The 20,027-nt window shown below is 50.8% G+C and overlaps 5 protein-coding genes across 5 annotated transcripts; all 5 read left to right on the top strand.

Annotated features, from left to right (window-relative positions):
• Nucleotides 1–5,358: 5,358 nt before the first annotated feature.
• On the top strand, nt 5,359–6,227 carry COCVIDRAFT_41168 (hypothetical protein; the record flags this gene model as incomplete). The annotated part of the gene is made up of 4 exons (XM_014697215.1): nt 5,359–5,449; nt 5,774–5,886; nt 5,937–6,053; nt 6,168–6,227. The coding sequence occupies 4 exons, from the start codon at nt 5,359–5,361 to the stop codon at nt 6,225–6,227; spliced, it is 381 nt and encodes a 126-aa protein (XP_014552701.1).
• Nucleotides 6,228–6,909: 682 nt separating this feature from the next.
• Nucleotides 6,910–8,207, top strand: COCVIDRAFT_109583 (hypothetical protein; the record flags this gene model as incomplete). Its single annotated transcript, XM_014697216.1, has 5 exons — nt 6,910–7,059; nt 7,118–7,222; nt 7,270–7,658; nt 7,726–7,793; nt 7,855–8,207. The coding sequence occupies 5 exons, from the start codon at nt 6,910–6,912 to the stop codon at nt 8,205–8,207; spliced, it is 1,065 nt and encodes a 354-aa protein (XP_014552702.1).
• A 1,952-nt stretch (nt 8,208–10,159) lies between these two features.
• Nucleotides 10,160–13,247, top strand: COCVIDRAFT_41170 (hypothetical protein; the record flags this gene model as incomplete). Its single annotated transcript, XM_014697217.1, has 5 exons — nt 10,160–10,955; nt 11,005–11,182; nt 11,235–12,150; nt 12,203–12,424; nt 12,480–13,247. The coding sequence occupies 5 exons, from the start codon at nt 10,160–10,162 to the stop codon at nt 13,245–13,247; spliced, it is 2,880 nt and encodes a 959-aa protein (XP_014552703.1).
• Nucleotides 13,248–14,524: 1,277 nt separating this feature from the next.
• On the top strand, nt 14,525–18,373 carry COCVIDRAFT_29958 (hypothetical protein; the record flags this gene model as incomplete). The annotated part of the gene is made up of 1 exon (XM_014697218.1): nt 14,525–18,373. The coding sequence occupies one exon, from the start codon at nt 14,525–14,527 to the stop codon at nt 18,371–18,373; it is 3,849 nt and encodes a 1,282-aa protein (XP_014552704.1).
• Nucleotides 18,374–18,965: 592 nt separating this feature from the next.
• Nucleotides 18,966–19,871, top strand: COCVIDRAFT_109626 (hypothetical protein; the record flags this gene model as incomplete). Its single annotated transcript, XM_014697219.1, has 1 exon — nt 18,966–19,871. The coding sequence occupies one exon, from the start codon at nt 18,966–18,968 to the stop codon at nt 19,869–19,871; it is 906 nt and encodes a 301-aa protein (XP_014552705.1).
• Nucleotides 19,872–20,027: the final 156 nt, after the last annotated feature.

Consider the following 20,027-nt stretch of genomic DNA (forward strand, 5'->3'; position numbering starts at 1 on the left):
GAGCGGCTCGTCGGCAAGAATGGCGTCGTAGATTTCGTCTTCGTCCTCACCACGGAAAGGCGACTGCTGAAGAAGCATCTGGTAGATAAGAACACCAAATGCCCACCAGTCAACTGCGCGTCCGTACTTCTTATCCAAGAGAATCTGGAGGATCAAACATTAGAAATGGTCGTTTTGGGTTAAAAATGCGACTTACTTCTGGTGCCATGAACTCAGGAGTACCACAGAATGTGCTGGTGGTTGAGCCATACCACATCTCCTCTTTACACAGACCATAATCGGCAACCTTGATGTGTCCGTCAAGAGTCAACATGATATTGTCGAGTTTCAAATCTCGGTAAATGACACCGTTCTCATGGAAGTACTTGAGGGCGAGGCAGACTTCGGCCGCATAGAACCTGTTCTAGCGTTAGCAAGTGCTTCTTTACCCATATAGTGAAAACGTACTGTGCGCGTTTTGTGCCGAATTGCCCACGTTGAATGTGCAACATCAAATCACCACCACTGATATACTCCATGACGAAGTAGACTCGTGTCTCAGTTTGGAAACAGGCGTGGAGGTTCAGCAAAAAGGGATGCCTCTCCTTGTTGGCAATCAAGAACACTCTCTTCTCCGACCGCGTACTCTCCACTTCATCGTTCTCGATAATGAATTCCTTCTTCAGAACCTTGATGGCGTAGAGCTGCTTGGTGGTCTTGGTTTCAGCCAACATGACCTTTCCAAAGTTACCTTTACCCAAAACAGCAAGGAAGTTGAAGTGGTCCAATCCTATCCTCTTGCCAGTACCCTGTGTGTTGGCTGCGGGAGTAACCTTCTTTCCTGGCGCTTCTCCCACTGCAGATGGAGGCGGCTGGGTGAGCGCCTGCGGCTCCGGCATCTTTTGTTGCGCAGGCGTTGGTTGCTGCGGATGTTGTGGTGGCGATTGTGGTGGCGGGGGTTGAGGCAGAGGATAGGAGGATTTCGTTGGGTAGGACGGCACGGGTGCGGGCTGTTGGTGACTTGGTGGGTAGCTTGGAATGTTGGCGTAGACTGATGGGTCATAGGCCGCTGGTTGGGGTGCTTGCTGCTGTGACATACGTTGCTCTGTTGGATATCCACTGCCAGATGATCGTCCGCTTTGAGGTGAATAATCTGTGTTGCTGCGGCCATATCCAGGTTGTGTGGCTTTGTTCATTGCTGCTGCGGCCGCAGCTACTGAAGACTGAGTGCGTGGGCCCGAAGGGGGTCTCGATCCCGAAGTCGGCGATGTAGGAGCTCCAGTGGATCCCGTTCCCGTTGTTGAGTAAGAGGCGCGCGCAGCATCAACTGAAGTTGCTGATGAAGGATAAGATGGCTGTCGTGGCGGACCGGGTGGAGGACTCATTTGTTCCTTGCCGTAGGAGTACCTATCGGATTGGGTTGGTGATTCCTGGCCTGGCTGTCCAGGAGATTGAGGCTGCGTCGGTGGCAATGGCTTCGCCGCCGATTGCGGTCTCAGAGTGCGCTGGCTCATACCAGGGCCTGATGAAGATTGACCTCTTCTGGTTCTCTTAATCTCCATTAGAATCTGGTTGGCGACTTCCATGGACATTCCGCAAAAGTCTGGTACAAAGTGAACGCAGTGAGCGTGACAAGTGAGGCCACATTCTGCAATGAAGTTAGTATGATATTAGAGCTGGCGGCCATGTCGAGATACTCACCATTACACTTCTTAGTCTGCTTCCGGCCAAGTGGAAGAACGTAACCGCAGTGACAGCACCAATTGGCACCCATATTGGAAAAGTTCTCGAAACGATGTGGAATTCGGTGGTTGAGCTTTGCCTCGTCGGGATCGGTCTCGGCATTGGACTGGGTGATACACTTTGTGACGACTTTGGGATAGCATTTCTTGTGGCAAGTATAATTGCAGTCGGAGCATTGCATGCCTGCAGCATACTTGAGAAATTCGGCACAGAGAGCGCAGCGCATGACGTTGTAGAACTGCTGTTGCACAAACTTGTGTCCATACTGCTCGACCACATCCTCTTTGCGTTGACGGACAGCACCCTTACGACCGAGACCAAGATCAAAGGGCTGCTTGTTGCCTGTGTTCTTGACAAATGACATGGTGAGATGGATGCGGCCAACCGGCTCCAGTGAGAACCAGTCATCAATCATGATAGGCCCAGTTTGCGGCTGCGGTGCCCCAGGCGGTCTCACACCGGCAGGAGCAGGACCTCCACCAGGACCGCCAGCGGGGGTTTGTCCTGGGGGTGGCTGAAACTGCATGTCGGGCTGGATTCCAGTGTGGCCTCCCATCTTGTCAGCAGCGACCCAGCCAGAGTTTGCAAGCTCCGTCTCAATCTTCTTCCTGCGCATCTCCTCGGCAATATCGGATATGCGTACCCACAGCATGCCAATGGGCAGAAGATGGTCGCCCGTCTTGTCGTAGACTGTGATTTCAATCTCATTTGCCTTGTCGATGCTGAAGTCGTGGACTTCGTCGGTCCAGCGGTCGTTTCTTGTTGGCTTGGTACGGCCTTTGATGGTGTCCTCGACCTTGATGTTGACGAAGGTTTCTGGGCCCCGACTAAAGCGCCCAGTGGCTGCGTGATCAACATCGGCAACAGCGTGTATGCGCAGAGACAGTTGTCCGCTGAGGGGTTTTCTTTGGCTGGGAATATCGAGACTATCGTCTGTACGATGGTCAGTCTTTGGACGAAATTGCAGCTTCTTCCTTTGTGGAGCTTACTATCGTCGCCGTCACCGTCAATATCAACATGAAGATCCTCGTACCGCTTCAGCGAGTGCTTGAGCAGCTGGATCTTCTGGTTACTCTCGATGCGCTTGGCCTCGGCATCCTGCTTGCTCTTGCGGTCGCCTTCCATTTGGTATAGGCGAACCATCTTCTCAATGCCATCCTTGTACTGTTTTTCTACACTGAGCTTGAATTCAAGTTGGGTCAGCATGAGCTGGATGCGGGGACCGAGATGCGGGGTGTCGTATTTGATAAGGTCTGCACTTGTTAGCATCGCATATGGCGGGGAGGGAGTGGCAAAGGCATGTACCCAGCTTGCTGTAGTTGGGGCGTTTGTTAGCTGTGCCAGGCGGCGGTGCGGCAAAAGGCGCGCGAGGAGGCTGCAGAGCGTCGCCGCCGCTGAGCTGGCTGTACTGGCTCTGAGGCCCGCCGTAGCCGCCCTGGTCCTGCTGCGCGTAGCCGTCCCAGTTGTCCTTTGGCGGAGGGGTCAGGGGATTGGTGGGGGAGCGGCCTGGCTGCAGATTCATGCTGTCGACACCCGACGTGGTGCGCTGCAAGTCGAGATCGCGCAGCTTGGACTCGAAGTAGTCGATGTTGCGGCGGCCGTCCTTGATCTGGCCGTCGAGGCGCGAGAGGACGGCCGGGTTGTTGGTCGACTGGCGCATGGCATTGGCGGCGTTGATCAGGGCCTTTTCACGGTCGATTTTGCGCTGCACATTGGCAACGGTCTCCTCGACGTTGGCCATGGCGAGGACGTGGTGTGGAGGAGGGTTCGGCGAAGAAGGCGGGTGGGGGGAATTTCTTCGCCGATGGAGGCAACGGCGTGCTCAGGTGCCTGGCCGTCGCTGGGCTGGCTTGGGGGGGGGAGGAGGGGTGCGCCGGCACTGATACAGACCGACACTGGGGGGGTGCAAGCAGGCAGACGGGCAGACGGGCAGTCTCTGGGCGTGGAGGAGCCGCTGCAACGCGTCTTGGAGCGAGCGATGGGGCGCGCGTCCAAGAGAAGAGTCGGGTGGAGAGGCCTGGGGTCAATGGCGGCGGCGGTATGGTGCTGCTGTGGTGATGTCGTCGGGCAGACAGCGATTTAGCTCACGCATAAGGCGGCTTAGCGGAGCCCCACTTTGCTCCCCCCTCTCTGCTCTCTCTCTCTGCTATTGAGTGCGGTCAGTGGCGTTGCAACGGGCGCAGACTGTGGCTGTCGTGTCGTCCTATTATTTCTATTCGTCCTCGTCCTCGTCTTGGTCTTGTCCTTATCTATCTCCTGCTCTTGCTGGCCCCTGGGTGGTGTCGTGTGCCTTTGTCAGCGTGTTGGGGCGGCATAAATCAGACAAGGCGATATGGATGGTATGACGACGCGACGGTTGGGGGGCGGGGTGAAGACGAACGCTCCTTCTCCCTCACTCGCTCACCGTCACATGCGACTCGGGCAAGCACCTGCCGACGACACCAACATGATGCCTCTACTCTCTAGTCATGCCACCTCGTACTACTACCCATCGTCGCCTCCCCCCTCACATTGTTCGCATCGCCTTTGTCCCTCGTATCTGCTCGACGGCACATGGCCTCGTTTTTGCCCAATTGGGCACCGACGCTCGGTGTGTACAACGCCTGATGCTCTACTTGTACGAGTCTTGTCTTCGCCGCCAAACTGCACATCCCACCTTGCACAACCCTCTGAAACCAATATCAGGGGTGCCATCCCTTCTTACCCATTTTGCATCAACTGCTCTACTACAGCTACCTATAGCAGGCGCCTTTGCATTGCACTCACCCAAGTCATGCGCTCAAACTACTAGACGTCTAACCAAAGTTTTGACGTCGTTGAACGTCAAAATGTCACAACACCTAGCAATACCGTCAGCCGAAACCAAAAAATTAACAAGTGCCAACGTTCCTTCTCCCTGACTGATGTTCGTCACGTGGCCAGCCCAGCCTATACTCACAAGCGACTGGAGCTTGGCCTACCGCTTTCAACCACCATTCACAGCTTTCTACACAACTCTGCAAACTATATAAGAATCCCATCCAACCATAGTTAAAGATCCATCTCTGCAAAAGCAATAGCCCAAGTAGAGGCAGCCCAGTGGCGCGTCTCACAAGCGGCCAAGCGACCACTAGGCTACTGATCTGCTTAGCCGGCAATTCATCTTCCGCGAATTGTGGAGAAGCTCGCCAAGTTCACCTTAAAAGATTGAAAAGTCAAAAGCGCGCATTGGTCCTTGTGCCTACATTCTCTCCTACAAAAGCAAGCACATGCCTGTACCCGCATTAAAAGACCAACAAATCACCCCGGGCCCGGAAAATCACCAATCCTTCCATCTTGCACACTCCTGCAAGGTTCCACTGCCTGCAAAGATCACACCCACTTACGAAATGTCCCTGTAGATCATATGCAACTTCACGTCTTGGACTTTGCTTCATACTCCGTCGTGAGAGCAAACGGACAATTCAGGTGCATCTTTTCTGGAGACTTGCCCCTTTCAATCCCCACCAATGGCTTCCGCAATATGTCTTCCTCAAGACCATCCCCATCAATGGGAGATATATAGCGCCAACTTCAAACTCAACAACTTAATATTCACGTGCTTTCTCATTCTTCAGGTGGTTTTCGCACTGCAGGTCCTATGGCAGCTGTATCACCATGGCGGTCGACCGCTTCATTTGTCTTCTGCAGATACCAATGACTTGGCCATCGAGTCATGGTCTAAGAGTGCCATGGTACCGTGGTTCTGGTAAGTTACAAAAAGCGACTCGGCACTTTGCACAGCGGTTCAGTAGCCGCTTTGGCATTTTTGGCTGACTCCAATTGCCTTGGTTTTGACCCTCTTTAGATATTCGAGTCGACAAGCGTGCAATACGTCCAGCCCCATACCAAATAGGGCTACCTAGGGTCCACCTTATGAAACCAGCCATTCAGCGTCATTTATACAAAAGTGTTCGTGCTTTGCGATCTTCGACAGTCACACATGATTGCGGAATGGACAATACTGGCTTCGCCTGCGGAACGCGGACCTCCTACTGCTCCACAGTCTGTGAGACACTCACTTCCCTTTCAGGCCCTCCTTCTGTGCCGTGTCAAGTAGCCGTGTCTGCGTGGCGCATCTTGAAGCCTGCAGTTCTTTTGGAAGGAGGGAATGATCATTTCACACAATGTTGTTACAAGTTCATGGTCGCCTTATCTTTTTCTCATGGGTGTTTACACTAATCCATTTATCCAAGCCGCTCACCATAGGGCGTCCCGTTCCGAATGGACAGGTCAGGGGATGGAAGATCTTTTCCTCGGACTTTTTATGGGGCACGTCAGAAGCGAGTATGTGGCTTATGCAAGGCTTACTAGTGACAACCACTAACACCCGGGATCATCTCCCGACGTGGCGAACCCTCGACCCGACCCAGACACTCTTATGAGCTGTAGATATGAAAAGTCTGGAGAAAGTTGAGCGGGAGTAGATGGAATATACCAACCGAAGGTTTCTCAATCCGTCATCTGCAGGGCATGCAACCAGATAGTTAAGCGATGAAATCTAAACACCACACAATAACAGTGAGCTAGTATTCTGTCTGAAAAAAGAGGAACACTATGGGAAGTGTGGCACCACACCCGCTAAACCTTCACTCTTCAATGTGTACCTTTCGCGGTACCTGCGTTTTCTCGAGTCCAGACGCGAGCATGTTCCTCATGTATGGGTCAGCCGCTCTTCCCACACCGGCCGCCACTTCAGGCCACCCTCACCAACCATCATAACGACGTTCTCGACGGAGCGGAACATGGTTCTATTCCAGTAATTGTTCGCCGTACCTGACAGGCCGTATCCCAGAAGCCCTCTCACGATTCGACAAAAAATTGGATCCCCGTGGGTCTTTTACTTGGCTTCTGGTGTAAGGCCAATGTCGAATTGTTCCATGATCTGAAGCGAGTCGTAATTTGACATGGGGGATCTTCAACAGCACCCCGACATGCATCCAATCTCTCTTCATCCATCTCTGAGCCGATCTATTTTATATTCCCCATCTTACTTTGCCTTGACCCCGGATGGCAGGTCCTGAACATCACTTTGCGCTTGCATCACTGGCAGATTGACGTCCTTTGAGAACACTACATAGTCGTTTATAACCTCCGCGGACCGCCTTTTTCACATTTGTTGCCACTCCTATTTCCATAGGAACTCGAATTCAGGGCAAAGGATCCAACATGACTTACTTCGAGGACAAGGCACCCAACCTCGCTGCCTCAATTATCGCACTGGCTGTTGTTGCATACATGACATTCGGGCTGCGAGTCTACACAAGAATTCACAATCAAGCTTGGGGTCTTGATGATTGGTCTATGACTCTAGCGACTGTAAGTCACTCCTTTGTAACTTTGGCGGTAGGAGTCATGCTGACAGGACGCTTCCCAGATTCCCTTCACGGGCCTGACAATATCGTGTATCGGCGGTGCATTCAGCGGCGTCGGCATTCATGACAACAAACTCAGTCCAAGCGAGAAGGTTCAGGGAATGCAGGTATGTGCCTGTTCATTGACGTGACAATTTATACTAACAGTCTCCAGTTTTTCTTCTTCTTTGAAGTCTTTTACTGCGCGGCAATCATCCCGATCAAGCTGAGCATTTCCTTTATGCTGATCCGAATCGCTTCGCGGAGGAAAACATACATTTACAGCCTGTATGCTGTATCTGCCATGTTCGTCATCATGAATCTCATCGCCCTGCTGTACATTATTTTCCAGTGCGCTCCCGTGTCATACGCTTGGGATCAGTCGACACCTGGAGGCAAGTGTAATCCTGCGCAGACACTTGCCGATATCTACTATGCGACCACGGCAATCAACATTGCAACGGATTGGTTTTGTGCCTTGCTGCCCATACCGTTGCTATGGAACGTGCAGCTCAACCGCAATGCTAAGCTTTCCGTCGGCGTTATTCTCGGTCTAGGAGCCTTGTAAGTCTTTGTTCCCCCTGGCTCGCTTATTTCATGAACATGATCGCTGAACGAATGCTCCACACAGAGCCAGTTTGTCTGCATGCATTCGCCTCATTTACACGGTGAACCTTACGAGTTCGACCGACTATCTCCGTGAGTTCCACTTTCCCTATCTCTTTCCCTTGTCCCCCGCACACACTAACACACCCGACAGACGGTGTAGCCGATGTCATTCTCTGGGGCTATGCCGAAAATGGCGTCGGAATGATTGTAGGATGTGTCGCCACACTCCGTCCTCTACTGCAGCGCGTCCTCAAACTCGGTAGCAGCGGCAGTAGCGCAACCCCACAGACACCCGCAGCAGGCTATGCAAAGCGACCCGCTGTCAAGAGCCATTTGACCGGCAGAGACGAGGAATGGGTCGCGCTTGAAGATGGCCAGACGGTAAACATGGTGCGTGGACAGGGTAGCGTCGGAAGCGAAGAGTTTATCCTACCGTCCAAGGACTACCGCGGCATTCACGTCACCAGCACAGTTGAGCAGCGAACAAGCTCACTGAAGCTGTAAGCGATACTCATAAGACTTTAATTCTCATTTAAAATGATATAGGCATTTTTAGAAGGATGAAACAAGGGAAAGCAACAAGAAAAGTTTACACATACATGATAGAAATGACGATAGATTTACCACCTGCCAAATTAAGAATTCTCCCCGAAGTGGTAGTAACTATCCTTACAAAGTACCAACAAATCTGTACCTTGCAGGCAAGCCACCAACAACAGAAGAAGAAGAAAAAAGCACCACCCCCGGTACATCCCACCCGTCCGAGCCCCCGTCCTCCGTTCCCAGCCCGCCACATCCATGCCCACGGGCCCGCAACAAGAAATAGGAAAGAGACAAGACACATCACCACCCACCCACTCCCAAATCCACCACCCCGATATATCCTGGTATTCATGCACATATCTGTCGCACCATCCACCACTCTACATAACCACACATGTATTACAACACACATGAAAGATGATGGAACGCACATACATATATAAAGCGCCAAACCCGGTAACCGGGGGCGTGGTTTAAAAAAGAAAAAAGAGAGAAAACGGGCGGCTCGCGTATGTACCGTTGGATGAGCGTTGCTTTTGCGTCCCGTCACTGGGCTAACGGGGCGGGAAGGGGGGGGGGCAGGTTTTAAGCGAAAGAAAGAAAGGAGGGTGCAGGATGCAGGATGCAGGGTTGGGTAGGGATGCAAAGGCAGGAGGCAGAAGCGATATTACAGGATTTGATATTTTGAAGGTGCGGGTAAGGATGGTAAGGGGAAGCGATATTATAAGATCAGACGGGTGAGATGAGTGTTGGTGTCTGGGTTTTTTAACTTGAAACATGTTACTGAGGATTATAGGCCTTTTTTTTTACTATATGTTGGACTGGGGTTAGGGGAGAAGTGGGTGGCATGGTGGTGTGGAAGTGGTAGGCTGGGAGGTACTAGGAGTCGGGCCGAGGATACTGGGTACGATGGAGCGAAGAGTGGTAGTTTTGTGGAGGTTGTACGGGAGGCCAGGAGGGTTCGTAGGCGGTATGAGGGGGTGTAGTTATGAGATGGTGGGTTTGGGGCGAGAGGTGTAAGGAATGTGGGTGTGGGTGATGGCTCTTGAGGAGAGGTTGCTGTCGCTGTTGAGGGATGGTATCAATGATATGATTTGGTATTTTGAAAGATTGAGACGGGCGGGTACATTCGGTAGTTGGGTTCTGGTATCGTCTCCTGGATAGCATAATAGCTTGACAAGAGTTGGTTGTGCAGAGTGGCTTGGTGCAGCTGCTTTGTGCTAATTCCATTGGTGATCCTGTGGAATTCCAGTCTTGGAGAATTGAACAGCCAAATAATGCACGATGTTTTGTTGGAGGGAAGTGGCACAGCCTGGGTAATAATGTTTACAGGGATACAGAATAAGCAACATGCAAGCCTTAGTAATGGGCTTTACAAGCCTTCTTTGGTTTAGTATGGATTTTGCCAAACTTGACAGAATGGCTTCTAATTGTATAGATCGTTACTATGGATCAGGATGCTCTTATTCGAAGACTGTCTATCACTCATTTTTGATGTGACACCCAAACAATTGTCCGGGCTGTACCTTGTACTATTATATTGACATGCAGTATGCAGTAGCATTATCATATGCACTGTTACTAGCAATTCACAATACCAAGTAGTTGTTGTAAAATGGTAGTACTTGTGTTGTGTGTCAAACTCTATTTCCCGGTGGGGTAATTCCGCCAAGCGCCTGCTGCCTACAGTACTAGTGCGACTCCACGAATGCGATATAAAAGGTGTTTCTCGACCGCATCCCCACGTTGGAGAAAAGCAAATTTGTTCGATTCAATTTACTCCCGGGTCATCTCTTCCTTCGTCTCCCACGATCGTAACTCGACACAACGCACTGTCTCTCGCATCCCGGCCATCCACTCGCATCTGGCCCACCACGCCGAGTGTCTACTGATTTGTTTTAGACCCTCCGATAATGGCAAACTTTTCTGGTAGCGTCTTTGGCGAGACCCTCCAAACAATTACCAGCACCAAGTTAGAGGAGCTCGCAAAGCAACGCATCAGCTTTGAGGACAAATATACAAGACTGCTCGACTCTGTGAAATCAGAAAAAGACGCGTTGAAGCGAGTTGGCATCCTACTTGACGGCTTGAAGGAATGCCTTGGCATTCAGACCGTAAAGAGCTCTACAGCTGGGGGAGGTGTCCACGTAATTATCAGCGGATCAAGGAATACCGGCCTCGAAACTGATCTCCGGAACTTGTACCGTTTTATTGAGCAAGCTCGCTTTGACCCTTCTGTGTCAAGTAAGGTCATCTTGGGTTGGGAAAAGAGACTGCTTCAGTACCTTTCAATTCAGTCCACCAAGTTCCAATACGCCGACCTCTACGGGAAGCTCGTCACAGAATGGCTCTCCTCTGAGAAACCTGCAAACAATGATGGCGACGTTGAGATGGCGGAGAGCTTTGAAGAGGTACCCGGTGCGAAGAAGCTTGCTACTCGTACGGAATGGGAGAAGAATGTGTTCCAGGCGGCTGAAGTAGATGAAAAGGCACTACGGCTATATCTCAAAGACCTCTTTGTCAAAGATAAGAAAGAAAGCACCTCAGCAATCGACGAGTTGCATAAAAAGGTCCAAGAATTCGAAAAGAGTCTAACTAGGTCAAACCAACTTGACATGTTTTCACTTCGTCCGGTCATTGAAGGATTACAAAACTCCGATCTGCTTTCAAACGAAAAGCGGGAAGCGTTGAGAGATTTTCTGGGCAACAGTCAGTATAGTCGATACTGGCGAGGCACCCCAACTAACACTTGTATCAGATGTAATATTGACAGAAGTCTGCGATATTCTCAATGTGCGCTTGGCAGCTCTTGAAAATTGGAACTGGGGCCCGCAAGTCCTAGTGGAACAAAGGAGGAAGATCAATGGCGAATTTTCGATCCAGCTGGATCCTGACCTTTTGCAAGCGATTTTCCTTCATTACATCGGCGTACAATGGTATCTTCGCTCGTTCCCAACTACTTTAACACAACTAATAAACTTCGATTAGGTCAGTGTTCTTCAAATCCGCATTTAGAGACTTGCATAAGCACGAGGCTTGGAAGAGCTCTTCTACTGAGGTCGGCAGGGATGAGCGCTCACAGCGCATGTACTTCCTTGGTAAAAAAAGTACGAATGCTTCAAAGAGTCTCGAGGAGAAGCGAAAATGCACGCATGACAATAGATACTTTGCATATCAACTACTGGACTTTGACGCACAGCAAGTCGAGGTGGAAGAAGGTGAGGAAGAAGCAGAGTACGGGGAATACGCTGTTAACAAACGAGACATCGTGGTGCATGACCTTGCGGCAAAGCGACCTATGAAATCCGCGGTTAGATCGCATTTCGCTGCAAGGCGTCTGGTTCCTGAAGCTGAAGTAGACGAATCTGATGAGGACGATGAAGACGAGATATTATCGGAGGATTCGTTCCAACACGAAGACGAAATTTACCGTGGTCAATCTAAGAAACCTATGGAATCAAAGCAGAATCTGCTTCATCTTGTCGCCACAGAAATCATTTTCAATACCCGGCTACACGGCGAGTTTACTTGCCTCCATACGACATTTGATTCCTGGAACTCACTTCTACCGCATCAAACAATATCCGCAGTCCTCGAATTTCTCGGTGTATCAAAGAAATGGATGACTTTCTTTGAGAGATATCTACAGGCTCCATTGAAGTTTGCCGACGATCCAGCATCTGAGCCACGTTTGCGTAAGCGAGGCATGCCGAGCTCTCATATATTGAGTGATGTGCTGGGCGAAACAGTACTCTTGTGCCTGGACTTTGCTGTCAATCAGGCCACCGGCGGTCCAGATCTGTATCGCCTCGGCGATGATGTATGGTTTTGGAATAAGGATTATGAGACATGCGTGAGCGCCTGGGCCAGCATTCTGAAGTTCACCGAGATCATGGGAGTTAGGGTGAGTTTTAGACTAATGAAGGATCTGTCGTGGTGTCTAACGAAAAAACTAGCTGCACGAGAAGAAGACTGGCAGTGTGCGAATCGCACACAACAAGGAAGCGGAAATCGATGAACGTCTTCCCGAAGGTGAGATTCGCTGGGGTTTCTTACAGCTTGATCCTAAAAGCGGCCGGTTCGAAATCGACCAACGCATGGTCGATGGACATGTAGAGGAATTGCGCACGCAGCTGCAAGGCAAATCGAAGAGTGTTATCGACTACATCCAAGTCTGGGTATGTCATACGACTCGAATGACTGATTTCACAAATTGCTGACTCTTGATATCAGAACTCGTACGCGGCTACATTCTTTAGCTCGAATTTCGGAAAAGCTGCCAATTGCTTCGGCCGCGAACATGTCGATAAAATGCTCGCTACTCACCGCCACATTCAGGAGCAAATATTTCCCAATGGCAGCATTGTTCAGCAGATCAAGCAGATGATAGACGAGCGCTTCTCAGTGAAAAACGTCCCTGACGGCTTCCTCTTCTTCCCAGTCGAATTAGGCGGCCTAGACCTTAAGTCACCGTTTGTGCACCTTTTGCAGATCCGTGAGTCTGTAAGAGAAAACCCTTACGACTTGCTCGATGAGTACGAGCGAAACGAGCGCGACGACTACGCCACCGCCAAACGCAGATTCGACAATGCCGACCCGGATACTATGCGTCGTAATGCCGACGATTCAGCCTTGCAACGTAAAAACATCGATGAGTTCTTCTCTTTCGAAGAGTTTGTCAAGCACCGCGAGGTTTTTGGAACATTAGGAAAGGCAAGCTTAGTGAAGACTTACAAGAAATTGCTGGAGCAACCGCAGGAAGAACCTGTGGCTCTCAGCACATCAGTTGGGCAGGCTATAACTCATCTATCGAGTCAGAGCAATCTACGAGGCATCCTTGGTAATTGGGCGGCCATGGATGCTTATTGGAAGTGGATCGCACAGATGTATGGCCCGGAGATGATCGATACGTTCGGGAGTCTAAATGTTGTCGAATTTGGATTGCTGCCTATTGGTATGGTGTCGATGTTTAGACAGCGTCGTACCAAATGGCAAGGCTGAATGGACTGATGAGTGTTTCAAGTTGAGCAGATCGTTTCTGTTTTTCGAATAGCATGGCTGTAAGGAAGATACCTGCGGTCTTCATTGTTGACCGTGGAGCGAGTATCTACCCGTACGGCGAGGCACTTGTGCTACTCTCGCTTTGCTAGCGTAAAATAAATCTCGTACTACCGGAACATTAGTCAGAGGCTGGCGGGAGAATAAGCTCAACGGGACGGGTAATCCGAACATCTTCCCCGCATCCGCTCTTGTTTCACCCTTTTATTCATCTTCTGTTCCTGTCACTCTCAATCTCTCTTTCGAAATCTCTCATTTTGCCAAGAAACGTAGCTGATTCTGTGTGGAGCACGTCACGCTATCGATACTTGAGAATGCACTCCCCGTCACTGCCACTCTGTGTACCTCACATGCTAGCAAGACTTTGAAGAAGCCGACCATTGGTTATTGAAAGCCACGGATCTTTCAGTGAGTGCCGATATAACCTGTTTGTGAACTGACTATTGGTAAACTTGTTTGAATCGTAGCGATGACACATTATTATTGCGTCAGCCCAAGCAACTTTACGTTGTCAGTCCTTCTTAACATCATGAAATCGGATTCAAGAGGAGGAAACTTTTTTTTTTAAAAAAGAAATGAAAATACAGTCGAACGTTGTTCCATGGTTTTCAGAACAGGCGCTGGCATTTCATCATACCGACATGCGGGCACCGGTAAGATATTCAGATGCCAGAGCAGAACTACAGGACCCTTAGCATCCCAACGCGATACCCCGCTGACCCGCTGGTTGTCACGGCTAGAACGTTGTCTCAAACCCCACGGGACGTGGGTCGAGCCATTTTTTTTGGCGGACCGGTTCGTCATTGGCGAGGGTTCATAGGCTGGCACTACCCACAATTACCGGCAGACGGCCACACAGAAGCGAATCGCGTCCCTGCAAGCTGTCAACAACCAACCAAACAGTCCCGCGGCGCACTCCAAGATCCTCAACGATTCGCATCTCTGAGCGGTATTATGGGGGTGTGGGATTATTAGTTGACGCTAGTTGATGACGTTATCGGCACAGCTGTGCGCACAACACCGAGACGAGAAAAGTGTCGTGCGCTGGAACTAGCAAGCTGTACGAGCCCCAGCAAGCCAGACCTCACATCTCTTGATATTCTGTACGAGAACTATTGGTTCGGTGCATGGAGTTTACAACTGAATAAATATCTCGTCGAGTACCGGTCGCTCGCAGATCTCCTTTTCCATTTTACCCCTCCTTCGAAAACTTTCAGACCATGTCTGTCATCGATACTACCAAGGACCTGTCAGCACTCTTCTCCCAACAGGTTCAGGCTACCCCCGACTTGGTTGCTTTAGAAGACGACAAGACTACATACACATACCAGGAGCTTCACGACAAAGTTGCTGCGCTTGCCGACCGGCTGCGGGGTCATGGGGTTGGCCGTGACAGCCTGGTTGGTGTCCTGTTGCCGCGATCCGCCGACTATGTAATCGCCTGCTTAGCAGCACTCTGTGCAGGCGGTGCGTTTCTGGTTCTGGAATTGGCCTATCCTCCTGATCTCCTTGCCGATGTTCTTGAGGACTCACAACCTACTGTTGTAGTTACTGTCAGTGCAGAAGTCGGAAAGATCAAGGGGTCCACACCGCTCGTTGTTCTGGATGAAACCAGCTCAGATAAGAACGGCCAATTGGACGAGCACGATCTGAAGCCTTTGCCCGAAGAGACTGATTTGGAACGCCTGGCATTTGTTGCCTACTCTAGTGGAACTACTGGCAAGCCGAAAGGTATCGCCAACCCCCACAAAGCAGCAGTCTTTTCATACAATCTTCGATTCGGCCTATCTGATCTGAAACCGGGAGACCGTGTGGCTTGCAATGTCTTCTTCGTTTGGGAAATCATACGCCCGCTATTAAGGGGAGCAACTGTTGTGGCTGTTCCGGACGATGTGAGCTACGATCCACGCATGTTGGTCGACCTCCTTGCCTCCAAGAAGATTACCGAGACTCTTTTCACACCAACCCTATTCTCTGCTGTTCTTGCAAGACATCAGGCGCTCGCGACTCGGCTGCCGGATCTAAAGACTGTTTGGCTCAATGGCGAAGTAGTGACAACCGATCTTGCACGCCGTGGTATCAAGGCCCTCCCCAACGCCCGCTTGCTCAACGTCTATAGCGCATGCGAGACACACGAAATCGCCTGTGGTGACATCAAGGATATGCTTGAGAAGATTGACAAGGATGCTGCGTACTGCCCTGTAGGACCGCCACTTATCGACAAAAAGTACATCTACATCCTGGATGAGAGTGGCCAGAGGGTAGAAGATGGCGAAAATGGCGAGCTCTGCGTTGGTGGACACCTTCTTGCCCGTGGATATCTCAACCTTCCAGAGACAACTGAAAAAGCATTTATCAGGAATCCATACAGCTCCAAGATTGGTGCTAGAATGTACAGGACTGGTGACAAGGCACGCATACTTCCCAGCGGCCTGCTCGAAATCACCGGCCGTGTCGGCGCTATGATCAAAATTCGTGGATACTCGGTGGTACCAGGCAAGGTTGAGAACGCAATTCTGACCCATTTGGCTGTCAGCCATTGTGCTGTGATAGCTTTTGGGGAGGGTATCGACCGCCAGTTGGTGGCATACATTGTTCGAGACAAGAACACATCGGCCGAACGCCCGGAGCTTGAGATCGACAGGACTGGGCGCAGCTCGACTGCTAGGCGCATGCTTATGGCCTATCTTGCTCATTACATGATTCCTTCGTTATGGGTTGAGATGGACAAGCTACCAACGAGTGATGTTTCTGGCAAGGTCGACCTCAAGGCTCTACCTCCCCCGAGACCATCATCACCTTCAGGAAGTGCACGCAAGTATGAACAAAGCCCAATTACTATCGAACAGATAACCCAAATCTGGGCGTCTATTTTGAATGTTAGCCCAAGCTCGATCACTCCTGAATACAATTTCTTCGATCTCGGCGGTCATTCACTTCTTCTTGCGGATCTGGCTGCGCGATTGTCAAATACTTTCGGTTTTCGGGTACCTGTTGCACGTCTCGCCCAACCTGCAACCCTGAATGGACATTTGGACACAGTTCGTGCCATTCGCGATGGTCATACCGCCGAGGTGCAAGAAAACCTCCCAGCCGTATTACGTGCAGACTCCGTCTTGGACAAAGAGATCCAGCCAAAAGACGCCAGGGTGTGTGCACTCAAGGACGCGAAAACTGTCCTCCTCACAGGTGTGACTGGCTTTTTGGGTGCTTTCCTTCTCCGAGATCTACTGGAGAGTACGTCTGCTCAAATTGTCTGCATGGTCCGATTCGCCGATTCCTCACAAGATGATATCCCTGCCGGTATCGCTAGGATACGTAGGAACTTACTGGATTTTGGCCTCTGGAGCGACAACATCATGGAACGTGTGGAGATTCTTCCAGGCAATTTGTCTCGTAAGCGATTCGGTCTTGCCCCTGATACATTCAAAGACTTGGCCGAACGTCTTGATGTCATTGTTCACGCTGCCGCTACTGTCAACTTGGTGTACCCTTATGCTGCGCTGCAGAAGCCTAATGTTGGCGGAACACGAGAAATTCTACGTCTTGCGGCCCAGGGCGGTGTGACAGTACAGTATATCTCAACCAACGGAGTACTTCTTCCCGCAAAGGGCCGAGAAGGGTGGCCAGAAGACGCGATGCTTGATGTCAACGATGTTGTCAAGCTTGCTGATGGTTATGGACAAACCAAATGGGTCGCTGAACAACTCGCTTTGGAAGCTGGCCGAAGGGGTCTTCCCATAAAGATTCATCGCATTGGTACGATCAGTGGTCACAGCGAAACTGGTGCTGCCAACGCATGGGATCTCTTGACAGCCTTGATTGTTGAGTCTATCAGAATCGGTCATTATCCAGACGTCAAGGGCTGGCGCGCAGAAATGACACCGGTTGACTTTGTTAGCAAAGCTATCATCCATCTCAGTAACCAGACCGAAGCTGAGCAGCCAGTCTTCCATATCGGCGATCCCGACCCTGTTGATGTTAGCAAGGTCTTTGAGGATCTCAACGAACTAGGCTACCCAACTAAACCTATAGAGTTCACAAAGTGGATCCAACTCTGGGATGACAAGCGCGGCGCCGCTAAGGGTGGTGATGGCGCGTTCACAGTTGATATTCTCCGCAGCGGTATGCCCAGTATTGAATTTCTGAGGGATGTTGTGGTGCTCGACAACGCGAAGACACGGCCACTTCGTCTTGCTGTAGAGCGCCCAAAGGTTGATCAGGTACTTCTCGAGACGTACACACGTCACTGGTACGCTCGAGGCTGGCTTCCAAAGCCTCCTGTTCATCAAGACGCTGCTGGTGGCTCGGCTCGCCTTCCCCGAAGGGGTCCTCTATATGGCAAGGTCGTTGTTGTTATGGGTGCTTCATCTGGTATTGGTGCTGCTACTGCTACAGCTCTTGCACGAGAAGGCTGCCATGTTGCGCTTGCAGCACGACGTATTGACGCTCTCGAAGATCTGAAGAAGAGCATTGTGGTTCGCGAGGGCAAGACCATCACCCAGAAGACCGACGTCACGGACAAGAGCCAAGTTGAAGCCCTTGTCGCCGCAGCAGAGAAGCAGCTGGGACCAGTTGATATCTTTGTCAATGTCTCGGGAGTCATGTACTTCACCATGATGGCCAACTCGTATACCGACCAGTGGAACCAAACCGTCGACGTAAACTGCAAGGGACTCCTGAACGTCATCGCTGCCATCGTACCTTCAATGCTCAAGCGCGGAAAAGGCCACCTTCTCGCCATCTCCTCAGATGCTGGTCGAAAGGTATTCCCTGGGCTGGGTGTCTACTCCGCTTCCAAATTCTTCGTAGAAGCTACACTACAGAGTCTGAGGCTTGAAACCGCTGGTACGGGACTCAAGGTCACTTCTGTGCAGCCAGGTAACGTCGCCACTGACTTGCTGGGGATGAGCACGGATCCAGAAGCATTGAAGAAGTACGGTGAGCCGAGTGGAGCCAAGGTCCTTGATCCAGAGAACGTTGCGGATATTATCGTGTACGCGCTTAAGCAGCCGGATCATGTCAGCGTCAACGAGGTCCTCATTGAGCCTAGAGATGAGCCGATCTAGAGGCATATCTTTGGATTGGGTATTTCAAACTTCCACCATTGAAGGCTTTTTCGCATGCATGTCGTTACAGTTCAGCGGAGGGAAAATAGCAGGCCTGGCGCAGCAAAGAATGGCTGATGGGATATCATGTAGATTTACTGCATCTTAGTTTCAGCACAAGACTTAGAGAATATATATAAGATTACAAGGTGTGAAGCATTTTGTGTGTTCTATACTTCGTGGACTTTACTTCTATCCTCTCATATACAGGGGTTGTACCTGCTACGAAGGATGTGAGTGAATTTGCAAGGTTGCTGAGCGAAAATGAGATTGAACAAGTTCAACATTGAACTTTATCTCGAATTGAGCAGCATATTTTGATTTCAAATCCAATCCCTGTCATACATATCTAGAGAAGGCTTGGTATACGTGTTCATCATACGTCAACCCAGAAGTGAGATCGTATAGTAGGCAAAGTCGCGCTAGAGTCTTGGCAGTCGTCAATCCAACATTTCGTTGAAGGAACCGCGACACTTCCACAGCAAACCCACCCCGCATGACGAACGAACCTAAACCAGATAACGAGACGTCTAATACTACCACCTCTGGAAAAATGGCCGAAGAACCCTCCACTGCCGTCGTACCATCGCAAACCACAGCGGACAAAGAAGCGCCCTCAACCACCATGACCGCAAACGAAACATCAGCAGACAACACACCGACAGGCCAGGAGTCTGCCGCGAAAGAAGATGCAGTTGCTACCACGGCGACACCATCTGACCCCAAAGCCGCTCTCGCTGCGCGAATGGCACGCTTCAAGGCGCTCCAGGCGCAAAAAGTCAGCGGCCGAAAAGCCACAGAGCGCGAGGTCCGCGATGCCGAAGACCGCAGTGCGCGTCTTGCTCAAATTTCCAAACTCAGTGCTGCCCACGACAAAGCCTCGTACAAGCTTCTCAAGTCCGAAGACCCTGACTTCGAGCGCAAGCGGAACTGGGACTACACCATCGAAGAGAGCGAGAGCTGGGACAAGCGGCTAAAGAAGAAGGCCAAGAACAGGGAAGGCGTAGCCTTTGCCGACTACAGAAATGAAGCAAACAAAGTATACAAGCGACAAATCGGCCAAATGAACAAGGTCGACATGGAAGCATACGCCGAAGAGAAAGCCAGAAAACTCCAGTCCCAAGTATCCTCGGGCCTCCTCCAACTCGTCGAAACCGACACGGGCGAAATTTACACCGTCGACAGCCAAGGTCGCATTAACACGCCCGTCGACGAAGCCTACAGCCACGACCACAAGCCTAGCAAAGAAGCCGTGGACCGCCTCGTCGAGGACCTCGAGAAGAGCGAGCGCTCTCGCTTAAAAGCGCGTGCCGCGCGCGGCATACGCGACGAGCAGGACATGGGCGATGTCACATATATCAACCAGAAGAACAAGCAGTTCAATGATAAGCTAGCGAGGTTTTATAATCGGTATACGACGGAGATTCGCGAGAGCTTTGAGCGCGGGACGGCTATATGAGTAAGGTTGGGATCTCAAGAGAGGAAAATGAATGGTGTAAATATACCCTAGCATATTTTTTTGGAATGTTTAAATGGATGATGGAGTTGGCTTTTGAGGGGTAGTTTGAGCTGCATTGGGGAATTTTGGCGTTTGGATGGGGGTTGGGTAAATCAA

This window comes from Bipolaris victoriae, assembly GCF_000527765.1.
Source record: "Bipolaris victoriae FI3 unplaced genomic scaffold scaffold_103, whole genome shotgun sequence".
NCBI classification, from domain to species: Eukaryota; Fungi; Ascomycota; class Dothideomycetes; order Pleosporales; family Pleosporaceae; genus Bipolaris; species Bipolaris victoriae.